General features: G+C 39.5%; 1 protein-coding gene across 16 annotated transcripts in view; it reads left to right on the plus strand.

Annotated features, from left to right (window-relative positions):
* The window catches only part of BBX (BBX high mobility group box domain containing), a 134,136-nt gene that overhangs the window by 50,257 nt on the left and 63,610 nt on the right, over window positions 1–20,269 (plus strand). For 14 of the 16 annotated variants that reach the window (XM_030284774.4, XM_072935620.1, XM_072935463.1 and 11 more), the window contains one exon: window positions 19,087–19,257. The exons of the other annotated variants lie outside the window; for them this stretch is intronic. In XM_030284774.4, the coding sequence (XP_030140634.4) occupies window positions 19,096–19,257 (162 nt within the window). In that variant the 5' untranslated portion in view covers window positions 19,087–19,095. The remainder of the gene's footprint in view (window positions 1–19,086; window positions 19,258–20,269) is intronic. 16 annotated transcript variants of the gene reach the window in all.

The following is a 20,269-nucleotide window of genomic DNA, read 5'->3' on the forward strand; positions in this document are numbered from 1 at the left end:
ATGGATAATATTAGGAATTAGTATGTCTTATACCCAGCATTGTCTTAAAGAGAAATGAATTAACCTATGAAACTCAAGGTTTTTCTTTTGAAATTTATTATCAGTTAGGTATCTGAGCAGCTTTTTTACTTCTGATCATGTTCTCCCCAGAGGGAGAAGCAGTGGAGAAAGGAGGAAGATTTCTTTTGAAAGTCAGGATAAACCCACTTTGTTCTCAGTCCTTTCTCACTCTCTTGATGTAATGTAAAGCAGGTAGCAACAATCTGTCCTAATCCATGAGCAAGATCCATGAGCAAGTCAGTGGGTGTTCAGATGTGTTGTTATGCCTTTGTTATTTCCCTTTTTTTGTCTTTAATTTCCCCTTACCCTCTTAGATTTAATGTATCTTAGGAGTTACCAGGCAAAGTTTGCAGACTATAATGTCTTCCCCAGGAATAATCTCTTTGCTAGAGATTGATGCATACTCTAACTAATATTGGATTTAGCAGCAGTTGCCATTCATCCAATTTTCCTGATGGGGGGAAGAAGGTGGGTAAATTTCACTCCTGTCAAGCCAGAGGTGATGATTTTAGAGCTCAGGGAGCACAAGGAGTTCATTGATAACATGGGTCAGATCCTCCAGGTACTGGGAATCGGTGTAGTCAGCTGGAGAAGGTGGCCTTGCTGGGGTTGTGACCTATGGCCAGGCATGTGGTGGGACACGCCGTGCAGAGTTTTCACATGTGGAGAATTCCTGAAGGTCAGTGCTCCCTGGAATGTGGACACCTGGTGGGTGTTGGGGTGTGAACACCTCTGGTGCTCCCTGGGATGGAGCTTGCAGCAGATCATGGGATCAGGATGTTTTGTTGATTGGGTATCTGCAGCTTCTGCTGGGAGTGCTGTTGTCCCACTGGTGAGGTGAAGTGAGTAGACTCCATAAATCCCCTTTCTTGGAATTTTTCTCCATTCAAATCTCCCATCATTTGATTTTCATAAGGGAAAAATGTACTTTACCTGGCTTTTGCTGTAGGCCAAAGTTCACATGTATAGTCAGCTACACAGCTCAGCTGCTCAAATTACAGTAACTTAGCCCTGTTCCTAAGCTCATAAATCCATTTAACCTAAATCAAAGTAGTGAACTCTCTAAATTATTTGTCTTATGAGGCTTCAGCTTTGTGGATTCTTTGATCAGAAATCAGTCTGGTTTTTGTGACACACTGACAGTCACATGCCAAGGATGTAAATTCCAGCATTTGGTACAGCTGTATTTCCCTGGCATCCTCTGTGGTGTTGAGGAACAAGCCTAAGCTATCTGAGAGTAAACAAATCCACCTGAAATATGAACTGAAAACATCTTGTTAATTTTAGTTAACTGTGCCTGTGTAAATAAGGGCTTGTTATATATGTAAGATAACTTCTGCAGCCTAAAAATTAGGAAATTCTCTTTGCTGATGTGAATTTCTGTAATGGCCTGTGAAAAGTTATGTGACACAGGTAGTCCAGAGAAAGCAAAATGTCAAATACCACTCACTGAGTGATGTAATTGCCTTCTAATCTGATACAGAGCTTGCATATAGTGCATGTTAACACTGAGCTCTAGCAGACTCCAGCATAAATGGTCTTCTGAGATGCATCTTGTTAGGATTTAATGTAATAAAGCAATTCATAATTCAGAAGAGTCTCTCTCTCCAAGGGTAAAATTCCCCTCTCCTGGCTCTTGTAAATACGTGTATACAGTAAAATAAACAAGTTTGATAGAGGTACAAAATGCAAAAGTTGTACATGTTAAACTGTATCCCAGCTGTTCCGATGGAGTAATTTCGCTGTATATATAATACAACAGAGTAGACAGTATGATTTCTGGCAAATTACTTATTTCTTACTTTCTCCAGTGAGACCACTTTATGCTTTTATTGTGCAAAGCAATAAGAACTGCATTAGAACTTTTTCAGATAGCACTTAAACAGTGAAGTCAGTCTTTCTTCACTGAACACTCATCAGAGTGAACACAATGCATGCAGGATGCTCAATTAGAGTCTACAAATTATGAAATTACAAACCTCAGTGTGTTTATTTTATTTATCCTGACTTACATATTTTATTTATCTTTGGCTTTGCTGGGGACTCTTTGTGGTGAAGAGCTGCTCCACTCTGTGACAGAATGAAGTCATAGAGTGATTCAGTAGAGGTGTTCAAGCATTATATAAGTTGTCAATTTGCTTTTCCTCTTTCTGGATCTTTCTTCTTCTATAAGATTTTATTTCCATAACCTGGGATAGGTATTGTAGGTCATTATCTGCAGTGTGAAGGGTGCTTTTCCATGAAGTAGGGAAGGCACAATCTCAAATTGAGGTTGAGTAAGAAAACCCTTTAAATACAAAGGTGTCAGTAGTTCAGTAATGGTCTGTGTTTCTAGCTCTCATGCATGGTAATTTAAATTAGCTTTGAGTCTAAGCTTGGTGTAGCCATATATATTTATATATGGTTTCTCTGGTATCATAATAAAGACTTTTGGACTTCCTTACCAAAACAAGATGAAAGTAACCTGGGATTTTTGTTTGGTTTGATTGCTTCTCTTCTCCAGAGAGATGGTTTTGTGGGTCTGGGTTTTTGTATGTGGTGATTACCACACTCAGCTTGTTTATAACCTTGTCTATGAGGATACTGTTGTCTTTTAATGAATGTCTAGGAAAAAGCCAAATTACTTAAAAGCACAGCCTTTTTAATAAGGAGATATTTTCTCCTGCATCACATTGCTTTCTAAAGATGTCTCTGAAGTTGAACACATTAAATTCAAGTCTACAGTGCTCTGTAGCACAAAGACCTAACAAGATCTTTGGACTTGAGGACACAGCCTCTGGAGCTGTGCCTGGAGTTGTCCTGAGCACTTGCAGATATGAGTGTATTTGGTGTGCTGTTACTTGCATAGCAATAACTGATGGCAGCTTTTATTACAAAAAAGAGGTGATCTCCGAGGTGTGCTGTTCATTACATCTGCTGTCACATTCCCCCTCTCCACAGACACTCTTATATCAATCTCAGATCAAACATCTAAATAATAACTGGAAGGAGTTAGTCTTTAGGGCCTTTCTTATTTTGGGGTGGGGTTTTTTTTTGTTTGTTTTTATTGTGGTTTGGTTTTTGTTTTGTTTGGTTTTGGTTTTTTTTGCTTATTTGTTATGCATCTTCTGCTGCTGTATTGACCGGGATGTTTTCAAAGAAAGCTGCCTTCATAAGGACACAGCAGGAGGAAGGAGACTGGGCAGTCACTGTCTGGGGGCATTATTAATCTTTATTCTGCTCATTATTCTTTATTCATCAGCAGAGTGGTCAGTGTGGTGTCCATCTGGCTTCTGCTCCCCTCTGTTCCAGGTGATGGGTGAATGTTCTGAGCAAGGCAAAGTTTGAGGGAGGGTTGACGGGCAAATAGTTTTCCTTCTTCAACAAGTGAGTTCACTGCAGGAAAGTGAAAAGGTGGAAGGTGGCTGTTACTGTTCTGCTCTGTAGTTTAAATCTCTCTGCTGTGCTTCCTAATACAAACAGAAAAGGGAGTCTGATCAGGTTTCAAGAAAAACTGAAAGCAGATTTGCCACAAATTTACAGCAAAGAGGAACTATCCTGTGATCTTTGACTTCATTGTATCATTTACAATTACTTGGACATGATCAATTCCTTAATTGAAAACTGTCTGTACAGCAAATCGTTATTAAAAAGATAAACCTCAATGACATTGCTGTACCCCTCAACAGAAAAAAATGGAAAATTCTCCTCTATTCAAAGAGATTAATTCCTTAAATGTAGAGGAAGGGATTTAATCAGCAATTATTCTCTTTACCTGAATAGTTTCATTTCAGTAAACTATATTTTGACTTGTCTGTGGGCACAGCTGCCACTTCTCCTATAGCAGAGCAGCTGGATGTAAAGCCTTGGGTTTATGACCTGACATGTATACATAGTTAGATGTAGATATATCTTGTCTAAACCTATATCTGTATTTCCATCTAGGAATATCTGCATAAGCATAATAATACACTTTGTAAAGCTCATTAAAAGTTTGGAGGCATTCACTAGTACTCCATTCTGTATGTGTTAAACAATCAGCAAAGATTCCAGTAGTGATCAAAAGAACTGAAAAAAACAATATTTCCATCTTTGTTTCTCTGTGGTTATAAAGATAAGAAGATAAAACCCATAAAGCCTACCTGTAATCTTAACTATCCAGTCTTGTTTGAGGTGTAGCTTACTTGTGAAGTGGCTTTTTTATGTTGGCTGGAGGTTTATTGTTTTGGCTTTTCTCTGCTGGAGAACTACAGGAGCAGTTTTTACCACCCAGCTGGAGCCAGACTGTTGGAGTGTTTTTCATGAAGCCACTTCTTCTTTGACTGTTGGTTAAGAAGTGTGAGTTTTAAATAGGTAATAATAAAAGCAAAATGAGAACCCAAAGTTTAAATAATCCATTTTACTAAGAGAACTTCTCCTTTCCGTATTTATGGGCCTCTGGTACTTTCTTGGGGGCTCTCCAGAAAATCTTGCCAAGAGGAGATCTAACAAAACATACAGGCTGATATCCTCTACTTGAGGCAACATTGTTTTTGACTACAGCTCTTCAGTTTAGAGTTTTACTTGGTATTTTGAGGTGTACAAGGCATTATTAAAAAAGAATAACCGACAACAACAAACCCCCAAATTAAAAGGCAGATGTTTTCCATACTTCTCATATTCACTCACACATATTCATATACAGTCAGAGAGCTGAATCACAGAGCGTGGGACTTGGCAGCAGAGGGAACCTGTGTTTTATGTGTTAGTGCTCTCTTTCCAGACCTCAGTGTTTCCTAGGAATGCTTGCATCAAATGTTTTCCTACAGTTCTTTTGCTTTTGCTTTTTTTCTTTAATCATCCTTCTGGCAGGTTGTGTTTCATTGGAAGTTGCTGTTGCTGCTATGGGTGGTCCTGAGGCATCCTTCTTTTCAAGAAAATATTCAGTGTGTAACTGTTTTATATTAAATACTTTGCCTTTACATTTTTGGGACTCTGCTGTCTTGTGTCTCTGGATTTCTCCTGCAGGGACAGGCCTGTGCACTGGAAGTGTGAATTAAAGATAATTGACTGTGGAAGTGGTGTACTTTTTCCTGTGAGCTGACTTTGCCCTTGTGCTGAGAATGTTTACAATTATGAGAACTCATTTGCACTTCCTAAGCTTTAGTCAAATGTTTGACTTGTCATAATTTAACTGTGATATAAAGCAAACTGAGGTATTTAATGCCAACATCAGAAAGAGTTACCAAGAGCCAGTTTTCACAAATCCAGTTTTAGTTGTGGATTGGGATGAGTCATTTAATCTGATGCAATGAAAACAGAAAAGATGTTGAAGCGCAGACATGTGAGTTCATCTTCCACTTTTCATGTTCCAGAGGAAAAATTTTCCTATCTGGAGGAAATTTTTAAGCTGTCTGCAGTGTTAACTTGTAACTTCATGAACATCCCAAACAGTAAGAATTCAGGACAGTGTTAATATTAATATTAATACAGATCCTTAGAACCCACTGAACTAAAGGAGTCTCTCCTCTGAGTTCATACAGTAATGTGAAGATGGTAGACTTGATCAAATAACCTGGCACATGCACAGTTAAGTCTGCTTCTTTCCTTTGCCACAGCATTGCAGTTTACGTCAGCAGAGGAACTCAGGTCACAGATAATGACCAGAGGTGGTAGGATGTACTCATTCCAGGAGCACAAGGAATAAATAGTAAGCTGCAGAACAAGTATGTGCTTGTGTACAAAAGCCTGCCATCATTGATACCCAGAGTATTCAGGAGAAACCCATCTGTTTCCCCAGTCTTTTAAAAATGTTAGATACACATGGAGATAATTTTTTTTAAGAGTGATGAGAGCCTAAATGAGTTGTGGTTTGTTGACTCATATTTTAAAAACTTTTTATTAATGGCATTTTGTTTTTTAAAAATTCGTTTATTAAATGACAAAAATGGTCCAGCATTGTGAGGAGTATTGCATTGTGAATGGCATCAGAAGATGAAGACAAAGGACCACTCAGTGTTTCTGAGCTGCTGCTTAACGATGGGTATGTGTTTGAGTTCACATATGCATGAAATCCACCCATTCTGAGAGGGCTTCGTTAAGGGCCCAGCCTTTAATAAGCAAGGATCCACAGCCACGTTTGAGAGCTTTTTGTGTTCCAAAGTGCCACTCCAATTAAAATCTCTCCAAAAAGAAAAGAAAAATCTCTCCCTGTTTCCCGCAGAGGTTTCAGTGCAAGTCTAGACTGCTCATGGAAGGAACTGTCTGAGACGATTTCAAGTGTTTGATTCTTGAGTAGGTTGACGAGTGTCTTGCAGTGAGATTTTTTGTGTCACCATTCAAGGCTTGTGGAAGACCCGTGTGCCCCAGAGATTGCTGCCAAATTAATGTATCCTATGGTAACTCTGGAGTATTGCAAAGGCCTTCCACCTGTTTTCTCCCAAATTGCAAACTGTGGTAAACAGAGCAAGTTATTTCAAAAATTAGATTGGAAAGTGGTGTCCAAGCTTATTGACATCCTTTGCAATCTTCACTGTTTCTGGTAAGTTTTTGTGAGTAAATTATGTGTGGTTGTTTGTGAAGTTGATTACCACCTCATCAGGGACCTAAACTTTCAGGGAAAATTTGTTTGTGTTTAAACCCTTGAGCCTAGAACAACAGACTTGTGAATAACCTGTCTACTGCAGACCTCCCTGGATGGCAGACATCTGGATTTTAGATTTTGTTCATTGGGTGCCACACATTATTTGATAAGGAAGCTCACTTGCTTCCTCTTGTTCTCCTGCTTGCTGAGGTTTTTTTAGAGCTTGCCTCAGAATCACAGTAACTTCTTGTTCTTCCCCCTATTGAAAACCAAGCTTTTTAAAAATTTAAAATGTAAAGAAAAGCTTGGACTAAATTGGACTCATATTTTCAAACACAATTAAAATACCTTGTCATGTTTAGATTTCATGGATTTTTAATTTTTTTTTTTTTTTTAAGTGGGGCAGAGGTGTTTGCAAACTTCAGTCTGTAGCATTGGACAGCTTCTTGAGAGAAACAGGAAGGGTTGAGGCAAACTCGTGCTTCTTGTTCTCCAGATACCAGTATTTCCAGCTCTTCTGCATTTGGAATTGCTGGCAAACAGGTAGCATGGTTGTAATCTCAGGTCACCACAGGTCAGATGAAACAGAGTTATCATTCCTGTGGATCATACAGGCAGAAGAAATCAGACTCTGAGGTGTTTCATTGTGCTCTAAGGCACTGAGAAACATCAGGAAAACAGAGACTGACTGACCTCAGCTTGGTCACTGAGCAGACTGCAGCACTGGTCCTCCTGGGAGTCACTTCTAGGCACATGAAGAGCAAGAGGACTGGAAACAGCCAAACATGAATTTCTTTACCATGGGCAAATTCTTCCTGAGTGTGAAGAAGTGATGGAGAGAGAAAGAAGTTGGCAAAGGGAGAGCAGAGGACCTTGTTTACTTTGATGGTACCAAGTTTTTTGACACTTTCATTAGCATCCCTGTAGCCAACTGAATTCCCTCTAGATGGATTGTTGGATAGACTTGCAGTGTGTGAAAAATTGGCTGAGCCAGCACTGAACTGGCAGAGTTATTGGCGGTGTTCCTTGGGGGCTGAGACTGGTGCCAGTGTTTCATATTTTCATTGGTGGTACAAATGACAAGTTGGAGTGTACTCTCAGCAAATCAAAGGTGACACAGAATTGGTGGAAGTAGTGAATTACAGGAGCTGCCATTCAGGGAACTTGAGAAAGCTGATGTGGGCTAGCAGGAACCCAAGAAGTTGAACAAAAAGGCAGAAAACAGCTTTGCAGAGAAGACCTGCCTGTAAGTTGACTAGAATTCAGCAGCAAGACCTTGTAGCCACAAAAGCAAACTGTGGGCTGGGCTGTGTGAGCAGGAGTGAAGACAGCAGGTTGAGAGAAGGGTTTTCATGCTCTGAGCTTGTGAGATGAACACCCACACAGAGGGATGTAGGGAGCACTGTTGAGGACCACTCCAGTGGTTGGGTCAGAGCACAGTGACAGAGCACCAGAAAAAGCTGTGAGAGCTCCTTGTGTTTCAGCTGAGAAGGATGAGGGGATGATCCAGTTGACTCCAACTATCTGTAGGATCATTATGAAGAAGAGAGACCTATACTCCTTTTAGAATCTAGTGAAAGGACAGGCATGAGGTGATTGTCAGACGTTTCAGGTGGGGAAATTCGGGTTGAGCATAAGGAAAAATACCTTCCACTGTGAGAGTGGTGAAAGAGGTGGTGGATTCTCTATCCCCGAGTGGGATCCCGAGCAGTGTGGTTCAGCTTTGAAGCCTTGAGCAGGACTGGAGACCCCCAGCTGCTCAATTTAGTATTTGATATTGCCCTTTTCTTGAAATAATGCTTTGTTAGTGCATGAAAATGAATAACTATATTATGGCTTTTTAAGAGGAACAATGCAAAAGTTTTTTTTTTTTTCCTAAATCTTTCACATGCAGCTCATGTCACATTTCTAGCTTTAGATTTTTAGAAGTGGACGTTGCTGAATCCTGTGATTGTCTTTCTATGAATTAAAAATAAGCCAAGTCTCTTTCTCCTTAAAAGAGACTGTTATGTTCAGCAGAACTCGAGGTGGTGATGCATTTTTGCATATGAGCGTGCATATGGCTTGAGAATGGGAGCATTGTCTACAGCCCTGCTTACTTTTGATGGTTTAGTTCAAAGCTTATTTGAGAGATTGTTAGGGAAAAATTCTGAAATGTCTTCCAGCATCAAGCTACCTCCTTGGCAAAGAGAACATTTTCTCGGTAGCTTGTTTTCTTCAGGAATTTGAAATTATTCATACTCAGTATCCACAGAGCTTCAGGAGAATGTGGCCATAATGCTACAGTGAATTGCCATCAAAGAAATATGGGCCTTCTCACTTACACATAGTTTGCCATTATATAGGGCTTTCTGGCTCATACTGTAGCTACATATGTAGCTCTCAATTAAAGCAATTTTTAAAATTGTGGTATGAAAGTAAAATTACTTTTTAAAAATTTTAAAAGCTCTGTGGGTTTGATCTTTAGACCTTTTCCATCAAGTGAAGTACTGTGAATCTCCATGCAGAATTTTAGCTCACATTTCACTGGCAAAAAGAGCAGTAGACTTACTGGTGTTGTGTAGCATCCTGGGGAACTGCTTTGTTAACTTGTCTCGTATCATTTTAACACATGGGCTCTTAGAGGAGATACACCTGAGGGAGTACACAAAGCACTCTCATCCTAGAAAGAGCTTGAAGCATGTAGGCCAAAATTTCTGGTATTGTAGCTCTGTGGAAGTATGTTACAGAAATAGAAACATCTTATTTTTAGGCTCTCTGAGGTTCATTGTGATGAAGCCCAGATGCTTTCCTTGATTGATTGGCTGCCTGACACAGACTTCCACAAAATTACAGGTGGAATGGAAGCACATATACATGTCTTTCCATAGATATTAAGTTTAGGATTTGATGTACTCTGAATGTTTCACCCAGGTTGTCTGCATGGTACGCACGGCTGGTTTGATGCTATCTTGGGCACACTGCTGCATGTGCACATATGGCCATTTTTTGGGATACCTGCCCAATTCCTTATACTTGGAGAATGAGAGGATATTTGAGATGGGACGCAGAAGACATGAAGTAATTGTTCCCATTATGAGACTACTATGTTAAGTGGTCAGATTTTGCTGAGTATTTTAAGTTTAGGGCTTGTGTAGTATCACAGGTTGGGTTGAGTGTAAAATGGAAATTTTTGATACAGCACTGGGGATTTTTTGCTTTATCCAGTGTGAGGAATGCTTGGAACATGCTTTTTTTCTCCAGGATTTTCTTGTGTGTTTGGTTGACACCCTAGTTCTTTACAGACTTTTAACAAGTCAGAATTTTCTCATGATAAGAAGTTATTGAGTTGTACTGAAAAAGCTCTATAAAATGAACTGACATTTGTGCCTTTTTTCCATGGATAAGATGGATAAGGTTGGAGGAATTTTTCCCCTTTTTCTTTCAGTTCTTTAGTTCTGAAATCAGCTGTTTTCTGGACCAAATTCAGTTCATCAGAATGCTCAAACTTCGGCTTAATTCAAGCATCTTTTTACCATTGCACAGTCAAGAGTTGCATCATAAAATAATAAAAATAACAAACTTTTAAAAATTTTAAAGATAAGGAAAAGAGGTTTATTTTTAGTTCCAAAGTGAAATAGAAAATAACCACTAGATGGCACTTGAAAATTGTGTATTAAGATAATACTTCTGCTTTTAAAATCATTACAAGTGTTCATAGACCCAAAAGGTTTTTATGTGGATCCACATAGTTCCGAGACAGTGATACTTCTGCAACCAGAATTAAAGTTCCTTTAGCTTTAGTATCTCTTTCTGTGATCAGACTAAATGTTAAGGAATCTAGTCTGAATTAAAAGCTCATTTCTGAGTTTTAAAATGCTGCCTTTAGCAAGATGATAAATACAAATATAACTGATAAATGACTGCAAATTAGTTTGGTTTCCACTTACTTGTAATGGCATCACAGAATTGTTTAGGTAGGAAAAAACCTTGAGGATCATTGAAGTCCACCATTAGGCCATGTCCCTAAATGCCACATCTATCTACATGTCTTTCAAAAGACCTCATCTCTGAGCAGCCAACTGTTCCAATGCTTGACAACCCTTTTGGTGGGGAAGTTTTTCCTTATTTCCATTCTAAACTTGAGGCCATTTCCTCTTTTTTGGGATAAGAGATTTGTAGGCATCTGTTTTGGCAAAATTCTGCTCTTTTTTGGCATTCTGTTTACCTATTTGGGTTCTGCCTAATGTTAGATACATTGTATTTTCAAAGTGTTGCTGCTTTAAATACAGTCAATAGCTTGGAAATTAACTCAGAATTTGATAGAGAGGGGTTTATACAGGAAACAGACTCACAAGGGTTCACTTCTCATTTTTGGCTTTGTACACTTGCCCCTCTTGGTAAGGGAAGAGGATGGAAGGTGACTGTGACAATTTGATTACAAAGAAAATATTTTAGTAGTCCGGAATTTATTATCAAGTCAGTCTTGTGGTATTTCTGTTAGTGAACATGGCACAAGCCCCTTTTATTTGAAATTCTTGTGTAGCCTCTTTATGGCTGTTTCTTGTTTCTGAGAGTTGCATTGCATAAGAGTTACATTACCATGATTTACTGGCTTCATATTGAAGACACACAGAGCTGAGTAAATACTTTCTGTAGGCATTAATTTGATTCTTCTTCCATAGGAGTAGTGGATAGTAACTGTACAAGGGAATGTTTGGACAACTTCCTTACCCTATTGCACTTGAATTAAAGAGAGCAGAAGTAGACAAAGTATAATATGGGGTTGTGCAGGGATATTTTATGGCCTATTAAATATGTATTAAGGGAGTAATTCTTTCATTTGCTCATACAACTGGATGTGGTTCCCCTGACACTGGTGGTAATTATGAGTGAATGTTATTATGAAAGCTCTGTTATGCACATGGTGAACCTCAGAATGGGTTATAGTAGCGATGGACACAGCTGCACTGTCCTGGTTTGCAGAAGACACTGGGACACAATCAACAAGAGGTGAAAAGGAGAGTTGAACAATTTTACCATTCAGCTGTGCTCCCCTTCCATGTCTGCTGCAGGAACGTGTCCTCTTTGTGCTGCTCTGCGCTGCACAAAAGCACTAGGCTGTGTTTCTGCCATGACTGCGCCCTGCAGCAATTTGTATGCCTGCTAATCACAGATAAAAACAGAGCTTTGGGAGTGGCAAGTCTAGAACTTCTTTACTTTTTTTTTATTCCTTTCATTCATAGGGTCTCATCCTACAAAGGTTATGAGCAGAAGTCCATGCCATCATTCTTGTTCACATAAAATTCCAATTTGACTTTGATTTCTTACCTGATAGGCCCTTCAGTGAGGAAGCTGTTGCTGAACTGCAGATGCCCTCCTGGGAATGATCTGATGAGAATGTCCATGCACTGTAATTCATTAAGTTTTTCATGTGGCCATCTTACCTGTGAGCTCACTAGCCCTAAAAACTCTTTATGCTGAGATTAAGCATTTAGTGGCTTGCAAAAGCTAAGACAGCTAGCTGATGATCGAGTTGACAAATTACAAAGATTTTCATTTTGCAGCAGTGAAATAATGGGAAATGCAGTACTGACAGCTGTCTTTCTAGAAAAGCTGCTCCCCATGCAGGCTCAGGTAATCTTGCTTACACAGGAACACAAAGCAAATTTTTCATGGTGTGCACCCTGCCTGTCCCTGCTGAAAGTTAGTGGTTTTTGGATTGTGCTGTTGCTATGGTTCGTGATGCTCTGCAGAGAAGCTCTCATCTCCTGTCTGAGAGGTGGTTGCACTTTACAGTCTATTCCATGAAAAGTGCTCTGCTGACAAGTGACTCTGGTGCCAGCAGAGGGCTTTGAAGCGGTTGTTGTTATTATCTCCCCTCTGTGGGAGGAAGTATTGCAAAGTAGGTTGGGCTCTGCTGCCTCTGTGTTTTGAATTTCAGGCATTTATTCTGCTCACTTTTCCAAGTTTCTTGGTGCTCTCTCCTGTTGTGGCAGAAAACGTAGAAACAAAAAGAAACGCTGCTTTGGAGCAAAAGAATTGCCAGAATTTCCAGGTTCTGTGGTTTACATCTTCTTCATCTAGGAGCAGAGCCAGGTTTGATAGTGCAGGTGTCCCAGTGTGTCCCTCCCCTGGGTGAGTGACTTCACCTACATCTGCAGGAGAGCTTGCCCTGCTCCCCAGTTTGTGTTTCCTTTGCATTAGCACTGCACAGAGCATGCAAGGACAGGAGCCCTGCTGCTCTCCAGGAGCTCCAGGCAAAGGAAGTTGCTAGGCTGATAATGCAGGTGTCTTGTTCCAGCAGGTGCACAGGGTTATAGCAGAGCTGCTGCTGATCCTTTGGCACTGGGGTGGTTAGCACCTGGTGTCCAGAAAGGTGGATATCACCCTAACAAACGTTTTCTTCTGTACTTTATGACTCAAACATTTTGGCTAGAAGAGTCACTGGAGCCTTGCTTGGTGAAGTAAGCATAGCTGGAGCCTGTGACTTAATGGCTTTCTGGTTTTTGTGTTTCTGCCTTTGCAGCTGCCAAAGTCTAAAATGAGTCCTACAACAGCAAATGTCCTACTGTAAGTTAAATTGGAGACAGCAAAAATTATGATCATATGGTTAAGACCCAAGTTTTCAGACAGCTGCTTTTACCTAAGTGACTCTAGGCTGCTGTTAATATGCTTCTGTTTGAGTAAAGATGTTAGTGATTTGCAGCCCCAGACCTTTTTCTGCAAGGCAAACTCTTCCATCAAACTCTTCTTTCCCTTCATTGGCACCAGCGAGCCACTTCACAGAAGCAAAAGGTGGTATAGTGAATGCAGTAGCTTAACATAAAATGTTTTTCACACTAGACAAAGCTTGCTTGATTTCTTTGCATTAAAAAATGCCAGAGAAAATATTTATTATTTTGCATGTCTGAAGGAAAAGAGAAAGAGTAGAGTTGAAGTTTAAACTCTGTTGACTTGTATTATATGTTGCTTTTCTTCCTCTTTGGCAGGTATGAAATGGATACTTAAAAAAAATAAATTAAAAAAAATTTAAAAACGTGCTGTTGACATTTTTCTATGATCTTGGGTTTTAATTTTATGTGTTAGAGAACAAAGAAAGCAAGCAACTGATACCTTTGTTTGAGAATAAGGAACAGTTTAAAATAATTTCTGAAGATGGAAGAGTATGTCATTAAAAATTAACTAACACTTGTAGCTGTGTTGCTAAGTGTTTCATGTGGTGACAGTCTCTCCCAAACCTCCACTGGCAAACAGGACCCCATTGAGTCTCAGCATGTCCCCCATTAAACCATCACATCTCTGAAAATTAGAAAGCTCATTAATGGCTTTCTGCTGTGAAGCAATAAAGAGTATATTCACTGACTGGTCAGCAGTTAGTGCCAACTACTTTTTGTCTTATATTATAGAAATATTCTGGTTCATTTATTCCAGAAGTAAAAGAAACTTATTTTTTTAAAGAAAACACTTTGTATTTGTGTAGGTGTATTTTCCAGCCAGCAATCTCCTTTTGCTTTTATGTGAAAATTCAAATACCTCTTCAGCCCACTAGACTGCTGAGAACAAGAACTCATTTCCCAGTCTCCTGCTTCTTTATTGAAACAGCTCAAGTCACTGACTCAGTAGTCCCCAAAACAACAAGCTATTAGTGTCATAGTTTCATAGTTCAGTCCTCTCTTTCCTTATTAGCATTTGTTTTTATCATGTAATAGAGAACTCTGATGTGTAAAATAGAACAGAAGGTGTGGAAAATCCACTTGAAACTCTGCCTTTACTCCTTTGTGTCAATAATCTTCATTGAGTCAACCAAGAGCCCAGCTGGCCACTAGGAAATAATAGGGTTTCTTTTAAGGTAACAGGAAATCTGAAATTCATTTGCACTGTCCTCATGGAAATGAGAATTGCTGAAGCTCAGGTGTTGTTCCATGAAGAATCTTCCAACAGGAGGATAGTCACAATCCATGTCGATGGGGTTCTGCTTTTGCAGGTCTTGCATTTCTCTCTAACCTGTATTACAACATGTCCCTTAGAGCACTTGGCTGTTTTTGAAGACCTTTAGAAGGATTTTTGGTGTTTGTGGATGTAGTTTATCAAATGTAGCTTATTTAGCACAAGCAGCATTCTCAGTGGCAGATCAACACTGGATTGAGATAGTACCAAAACTAGTATTGCTGAATTAGTACTTGGTCACCTGTGTGTATAAAGTTTTATAAATAATAGAGGAAGACAGCAGAAAAACAGAACTTAGCATTATCAAGTGTAATCAAATACTTGTTGTTAATGATCACTTTAAAAAACAAAGACTTGTAAACAGTTATGTATTTGAAATAGAAACAGAGGCAGTAAAAAGCTGAATATTTTCTCCCCTTTCTCTCCATCCACCTCTTTTCTTAAGGAATTTTTTTTCCTCTGAAGCTGCATTAGCTATACATATTTATAAGACATCCAAGAAGAGTGTGATTCTTGAACCAGTAGGACAGCCAGCACACACACACACACACACACACAAGAAAATTCTTACATTTTTTGTACTGATGTAATATTTCTGTAATGTTTGATCTCTATATGCACTAAAAGTAAATGTAGAATGTCACCCTAAAGGTATCTTGCTGTCAATTGATCATAAATGTCAGCCTTGACAGGTATCCTCTAGTGACATTATGAAGCATATGTGGCTTATTTTAAGGAAAGCTGTCCGTGCCTTTGTCTTGTCTTGCTGAAATATTCCTACTTTCTTCCTAGTGGCTGTCATTTCATTTTTGTCATCCTTAAGTTGAGAAGTAACTTGTAAAATCTTTTTCCCTGGTTTTAATAATTTTTACTCTTGCGAACTTCTAAAAGCTATTACATCTGCCTTAAAAGATACATGATATTTCTACTGATATCTGTAAAAGAAATTTCTCTTTTTTTAAATGTTCTGGTTCATAAATTCCAGTTATTGCAAACTTTGCACTTCAGGTGTTGTGTATCCTCTCTACTTTTAAGCCCAAATCTGTCAAAGATTTGGCTTGTTCTGTGACTTTCTATGTGCCTTCTCAATTGCCAGGCTTAAATGTGTGCTTCAGTTCTTGTAGGGTCCAAGTCCAGCTCTTTCTTTAAAAGCATGCTGGTAGAGATGCTTGCCAGCACTTGAGGATCCCTGAAAGAGAAACAGGTGGGATTTTTGCTTGTTCTGTCTGCCAACTTCCAGTCTCTCACGTAAAACAAGCAGCTAACGTGCTATTGATGATGTGTCAAGGGGAAAAAAAAAATCAGATAAATAAATAGAATCCTAAGAGTCAGGTAACTGGGTTTCATTGATGTTTTGATGTTCAAGAAGTAAATAATGTCAGTAAAACTTTCACTGTCGTTTCATCATAACCATACAGGCATTCTGCTGTGTCTTGCCAAAAGGAAAATGTCCATGTCCATGTTAGCTGTAATTTGCATTTGTCTGAATTTTTTTAATGGATTTCTCTCATAATTATGTATGTGTATGTATCAACAATTAGGAGACAAAAATGATCATAACGCGTGGGCATTGTAAAATAAAATATGAAGCAATCCAAAGGAAAACAGGTTTACCACACTATGTTGTCATCCATTTTTAGCAGGAAAAGTCACATGTGATGTAATAAAGAATTAGAACATTTTTCATTATGCCAATCCTATATTTGACTGAGGGGCATCAGCAGAAAGTGCACCAAAAATAAAGTCTCTGAAAAGTCTCTGAACTCTCTCTCTCTCTGAAATGTAGGTCAGAACTTACAGGGACCTGAATAAATAAATATGGGGAAAGAGGATTTGGAAACACAAAAGTATGTAAAAATAGGATACAACTCACCCTTAAGGGGAAGGAAATAATTTTATGTGTTCGTTATGAATTACTTCCTATTTTAGAGGAAAGAAGAGCAGGCACAGAGGGTAGAGTACATAGCTTGACATACTTAAGAAGTGAGGGATTTCCAGGCTATGATGTAAACATAAAGTTTGAAGTCTGTCTGTTGCCTCAGTCCTGCCATCAGTGGGGTCAAAATCAGGAGGGGTTTTGTTGTTGACCATTGCAGAGATTCTTTATGAAGCAGGAAGAGTGACTGTGTTTTTCTGTGGTAAATGGTGCTCGTATTACAGCCAGGATCTGACTGACTCTGCGTTGTACAATGGTTCACAATTTATTAAAACAACCTCATGAACGTCCCTTGAATTCTTGAAGCTGAGTGTGTATTTTTATTTTAGCACTTGGGAGCTTTGATTAATTTATTTCAGTGATGAGTGTTTAATACCTAGCCTTCATGCAAGGAAAACAGAAATTATTTGTGAGCTCAGCTGTGGTGAAGAGGTGTAAGGTACTGAGAGCCCCTTAGGGATTTGCCAGGATTCTGGTGCCTGGCTCTGTGCTGCCTTGCCCAACCCAGCACAGAGCATTGGCAGGGTCTGGGGGTGATGGAGAACACCTAAGTCCTGTGAAGTCTTCCCTTGTTCATCTTTTTTTAAGGGCAGCAGGCAGAGAGGTGCCAGCTCTAAAGGCAGTGCTGTTGTTGAAATAGCCCTGAGACTTCAGCTGAGCTTTGTAAAGAAGGATGATGGAGAACTTCTCAAACATTAATTTCGTTTCACGCTAACAAGGTAGAAGGCTACTAGTAGTACTCATCATACTTAGGACTGATTGTAGACATGAGCCATATGATCAGCTCATGTACAGGAGTGAGGGGTGAGGGCTGGAGCAGCTCTCCCAGTTGCACTGTAGCGTATTTATCCTGCTCAGAAATAGGCCACATGCTTTATTGACTGCAGTAATAGGCAGATCTGTATCACTTAGCAATCTCTGAACAAATCTCTGCTGCCCACGGGAGCTGAAGTTCCTGCTTGAACATTAACTCAGCTTTGTTGGTTCGTGCCTGAGAATGCCCCTAACAAAAGCAAATGGTGGTTCAGCACTTTAGGAAGAGAGACAGATGCAGAGCACAGTGCAGTGTGGTACATGGCAGAGTCACAGTGGGATAAAAACAATTTCAAACATACATTTTGTGATACTGGATTGTGGCTTAGTTTTCCACACTTTAATGGGTTTTTTTTTTAAGACAAAGTGGTTCTTGTATTTGGATCTGTTTTGCAAGTCATGGGTGAAAATTTAGGTGAAATGGTGCATGGTTATGTGCTGCATAAAACTCCCTAGAGGAGTGCATGGTATGAAATCTAAGTTTAAACGTTTTCCAGGCAGAAGTGGCATTATTTGGATAGCAAAGTATGTCACTTAATGGGACAAAGTTACAGGGTTTCTGTAATGATTTGGGGGGGTAGGTACTGCTGACAAGTGGGGAAGATCTAACAAACTTCAGCATCCTAAAATGTACTGTGACCTTGCAGTTACAAGGTTTGATTCTTTCCGTGCCCTTTTCCTGAGAGTCAGCAACACAGCTTCTTCTGGCTTTGCCTATGGGACTGGGGCTTAATGCAGCTGCTTTATGCTGCTGGTGAGAAACTCCTGTGAGACTGCATCACATTTATTTGCTTTATAAAGATGTAGCTGGCTAACCACTCTTAAGTTCAGTTTGTTTTGATGCTTGTGTTGTTTTCTTGGAAAGCTAGCCATGCTCCTGTCAGGATTGCCACTGATATTACACTATGCTAACAGAAGGCTACGAGGGACCAGGCTGTGTGCCAGCAGCACTTGCTATGCACTTCAATACTTTGATGTGATGTGCTGGTTTTATTTCTTTTTATATATATATATTAATTTGTCCCTTAGTTGGGTAGCACATCTCTTAAGTCAACCCTTAAACTGATACTATGGATGTGTTGAGCATGTATTTTTACTAAGAGGTAGTTCTGAGGTGTTTTTTAGATAAGGACATACACACAACTAAATATGATTTGTCTTCTGCATGCACTTGGCTCAGCACATGGTTTTTTGTTTCCTGTGCGGTACTTTGGAAATGTCAGCATAATTATCTCTGGTTGTTTGATTCAAATCTGTGTATTCAAATTCACTTCTCTTAGGGACTCAGATTTCCCTATCACACCTTTTGACAGCACTGGACAAATCCTATATCATTGGGCTCTGTATCACCGTTAGTGTATATAAGTGCATGATTAACACAAGTGGCTGGTGATATGTTCCACTGTGAGAGAGAGGGATGTCCTGACACTGACATTTGCAGGGGCAAAACATGAAAAGCTGCAATGGATATATGTAATAAAGAGCTATGGAGTCTCTCACTCGCTTGGCTAGCGAAGGACTTCTCTGCCCTTCTTCAGACAGGGGCATTTGAGAGCTGGATTAGCTGCCATCCTTACTTCATGCTCTTAAATTGTGTACTGCTAGTTACTCTAGGCATTATGTGAAAGTGTTAAAATTGCAAAAAGTACGTCCATGCTTATGTTGATAATTAGAGTAAATCTCTATCTAATACCTTGACAGAAAATTCTGAGAGTCTTGCATTGGTACCTCATATATTTGCCACTGGTTTGATGGTCATTTGTACCTAAGGGTTTGTTGTGAATTTATCAATATTTTTGCATGACAGGTCACAGTAATGAAAGGCAGTAGTAGGAATAAGGATCACTCAACAGAAGGTGAAGGAACTGGGAAGCGACCAAAAAGGAAGTGTCTTCAGTGGCATCCCCTGCTTGCCAAGAAACTCCTTGACTTCTCTGAAGAGGAGGAAGAGGAAGAAGAAGAGGAAGATATTGATAAGGTAGATTTAATTGGATGCTTTGACCCAAGATGATTAATGGTGGATTGGATTCTCCCTGGCTGTGTTTTTCATTTTGTGTTGTCTTGTTCTCTTCTGTGAAGAAACACAGCCAATAAAAAGTGATCCGATGTGGTTGCCTATGAGGCTGTAAAGGCAGGTAGTGACACAAGAAAGTGAGTTGTTAATCATGCCTTTAAAATAATGGACAAATTTTTGTAGACTGGAATAGTTTTATCTGCTTTGTTTTAATAATGTGTTGCACATCCTAATCTTGATTGCTTAAAGTGGGGTTTTGATGTTCTTTGTTTTTTTAATTGCTTATTTTAAATGTGACGTTGGCTTGTGCTTGGTATCTGCTTCTAGTAGCTTTGAAGATCATACCAAACTAAAAGTTTTCATTCTTTGTTAAAGATGAAAACTACAAAGATTAAGAGGGAAAAAGAAGGAAAAAGCTGTCTGCAGTTTTTACTATCTTTGCATGTGAAATTGAACTTACCCTCCAGAGTACTGAGTGCACAGTGGAAGTAATCTGTCTCTGGTTTGACACTTGGTATTTTGATATTGTTCAATAATGCTGACCTTGCCCTTTTTTAATAGCATGTGGCACCTCACACTTTTCCAGTTAGAGTCATTCTCTGTACCAAGAAGTGGGAACTGTTCATGCAGATGTGATGATTCCGTCATGTGGATGGCATTCATATCTGTATCTCCTTGGTGCCTTTCTGAGGCAGGAATGGAAACGTCAGTGCTGAGGAGACTGCCTTGAGCCGTACACTGATAAGAGAGGGTGACCTTGAGGAGGATAAGCAAGAGCCTGATTCTCTGATGGTGCTTTCTGTTGAGCTTGCAGGTCCGTTCACAACATGGTATAAAACAGCAGCATCGTAGTTAGGTAGGAGGTGGATTTCTGTCTTATGCAGTAAGTTCTGTGGCTTGTCTGATATGCTGGCCTGTAAATGGAGAGAGCACATTTTGGCAGTGTATTCTGTTGAGATTTGCCCTCTGCTTCTGC

The sequence above is a fragment of the Taeniopygia guttata genome, chromosome 1, assembly GCF_048771995.1.
Source record: "Taeniopygia guttata chromosome 1, bTaeGut7.mat, whole genome shotgun sequence".
In the NCBI taxonomy this organism is placed as follows: domain Eukaryota; kingdom Metazoa; phylum Chordata; class Aves; order Passeriformes; family Estrildidae; genus Taeniopygia; species Taeniopygia guttata.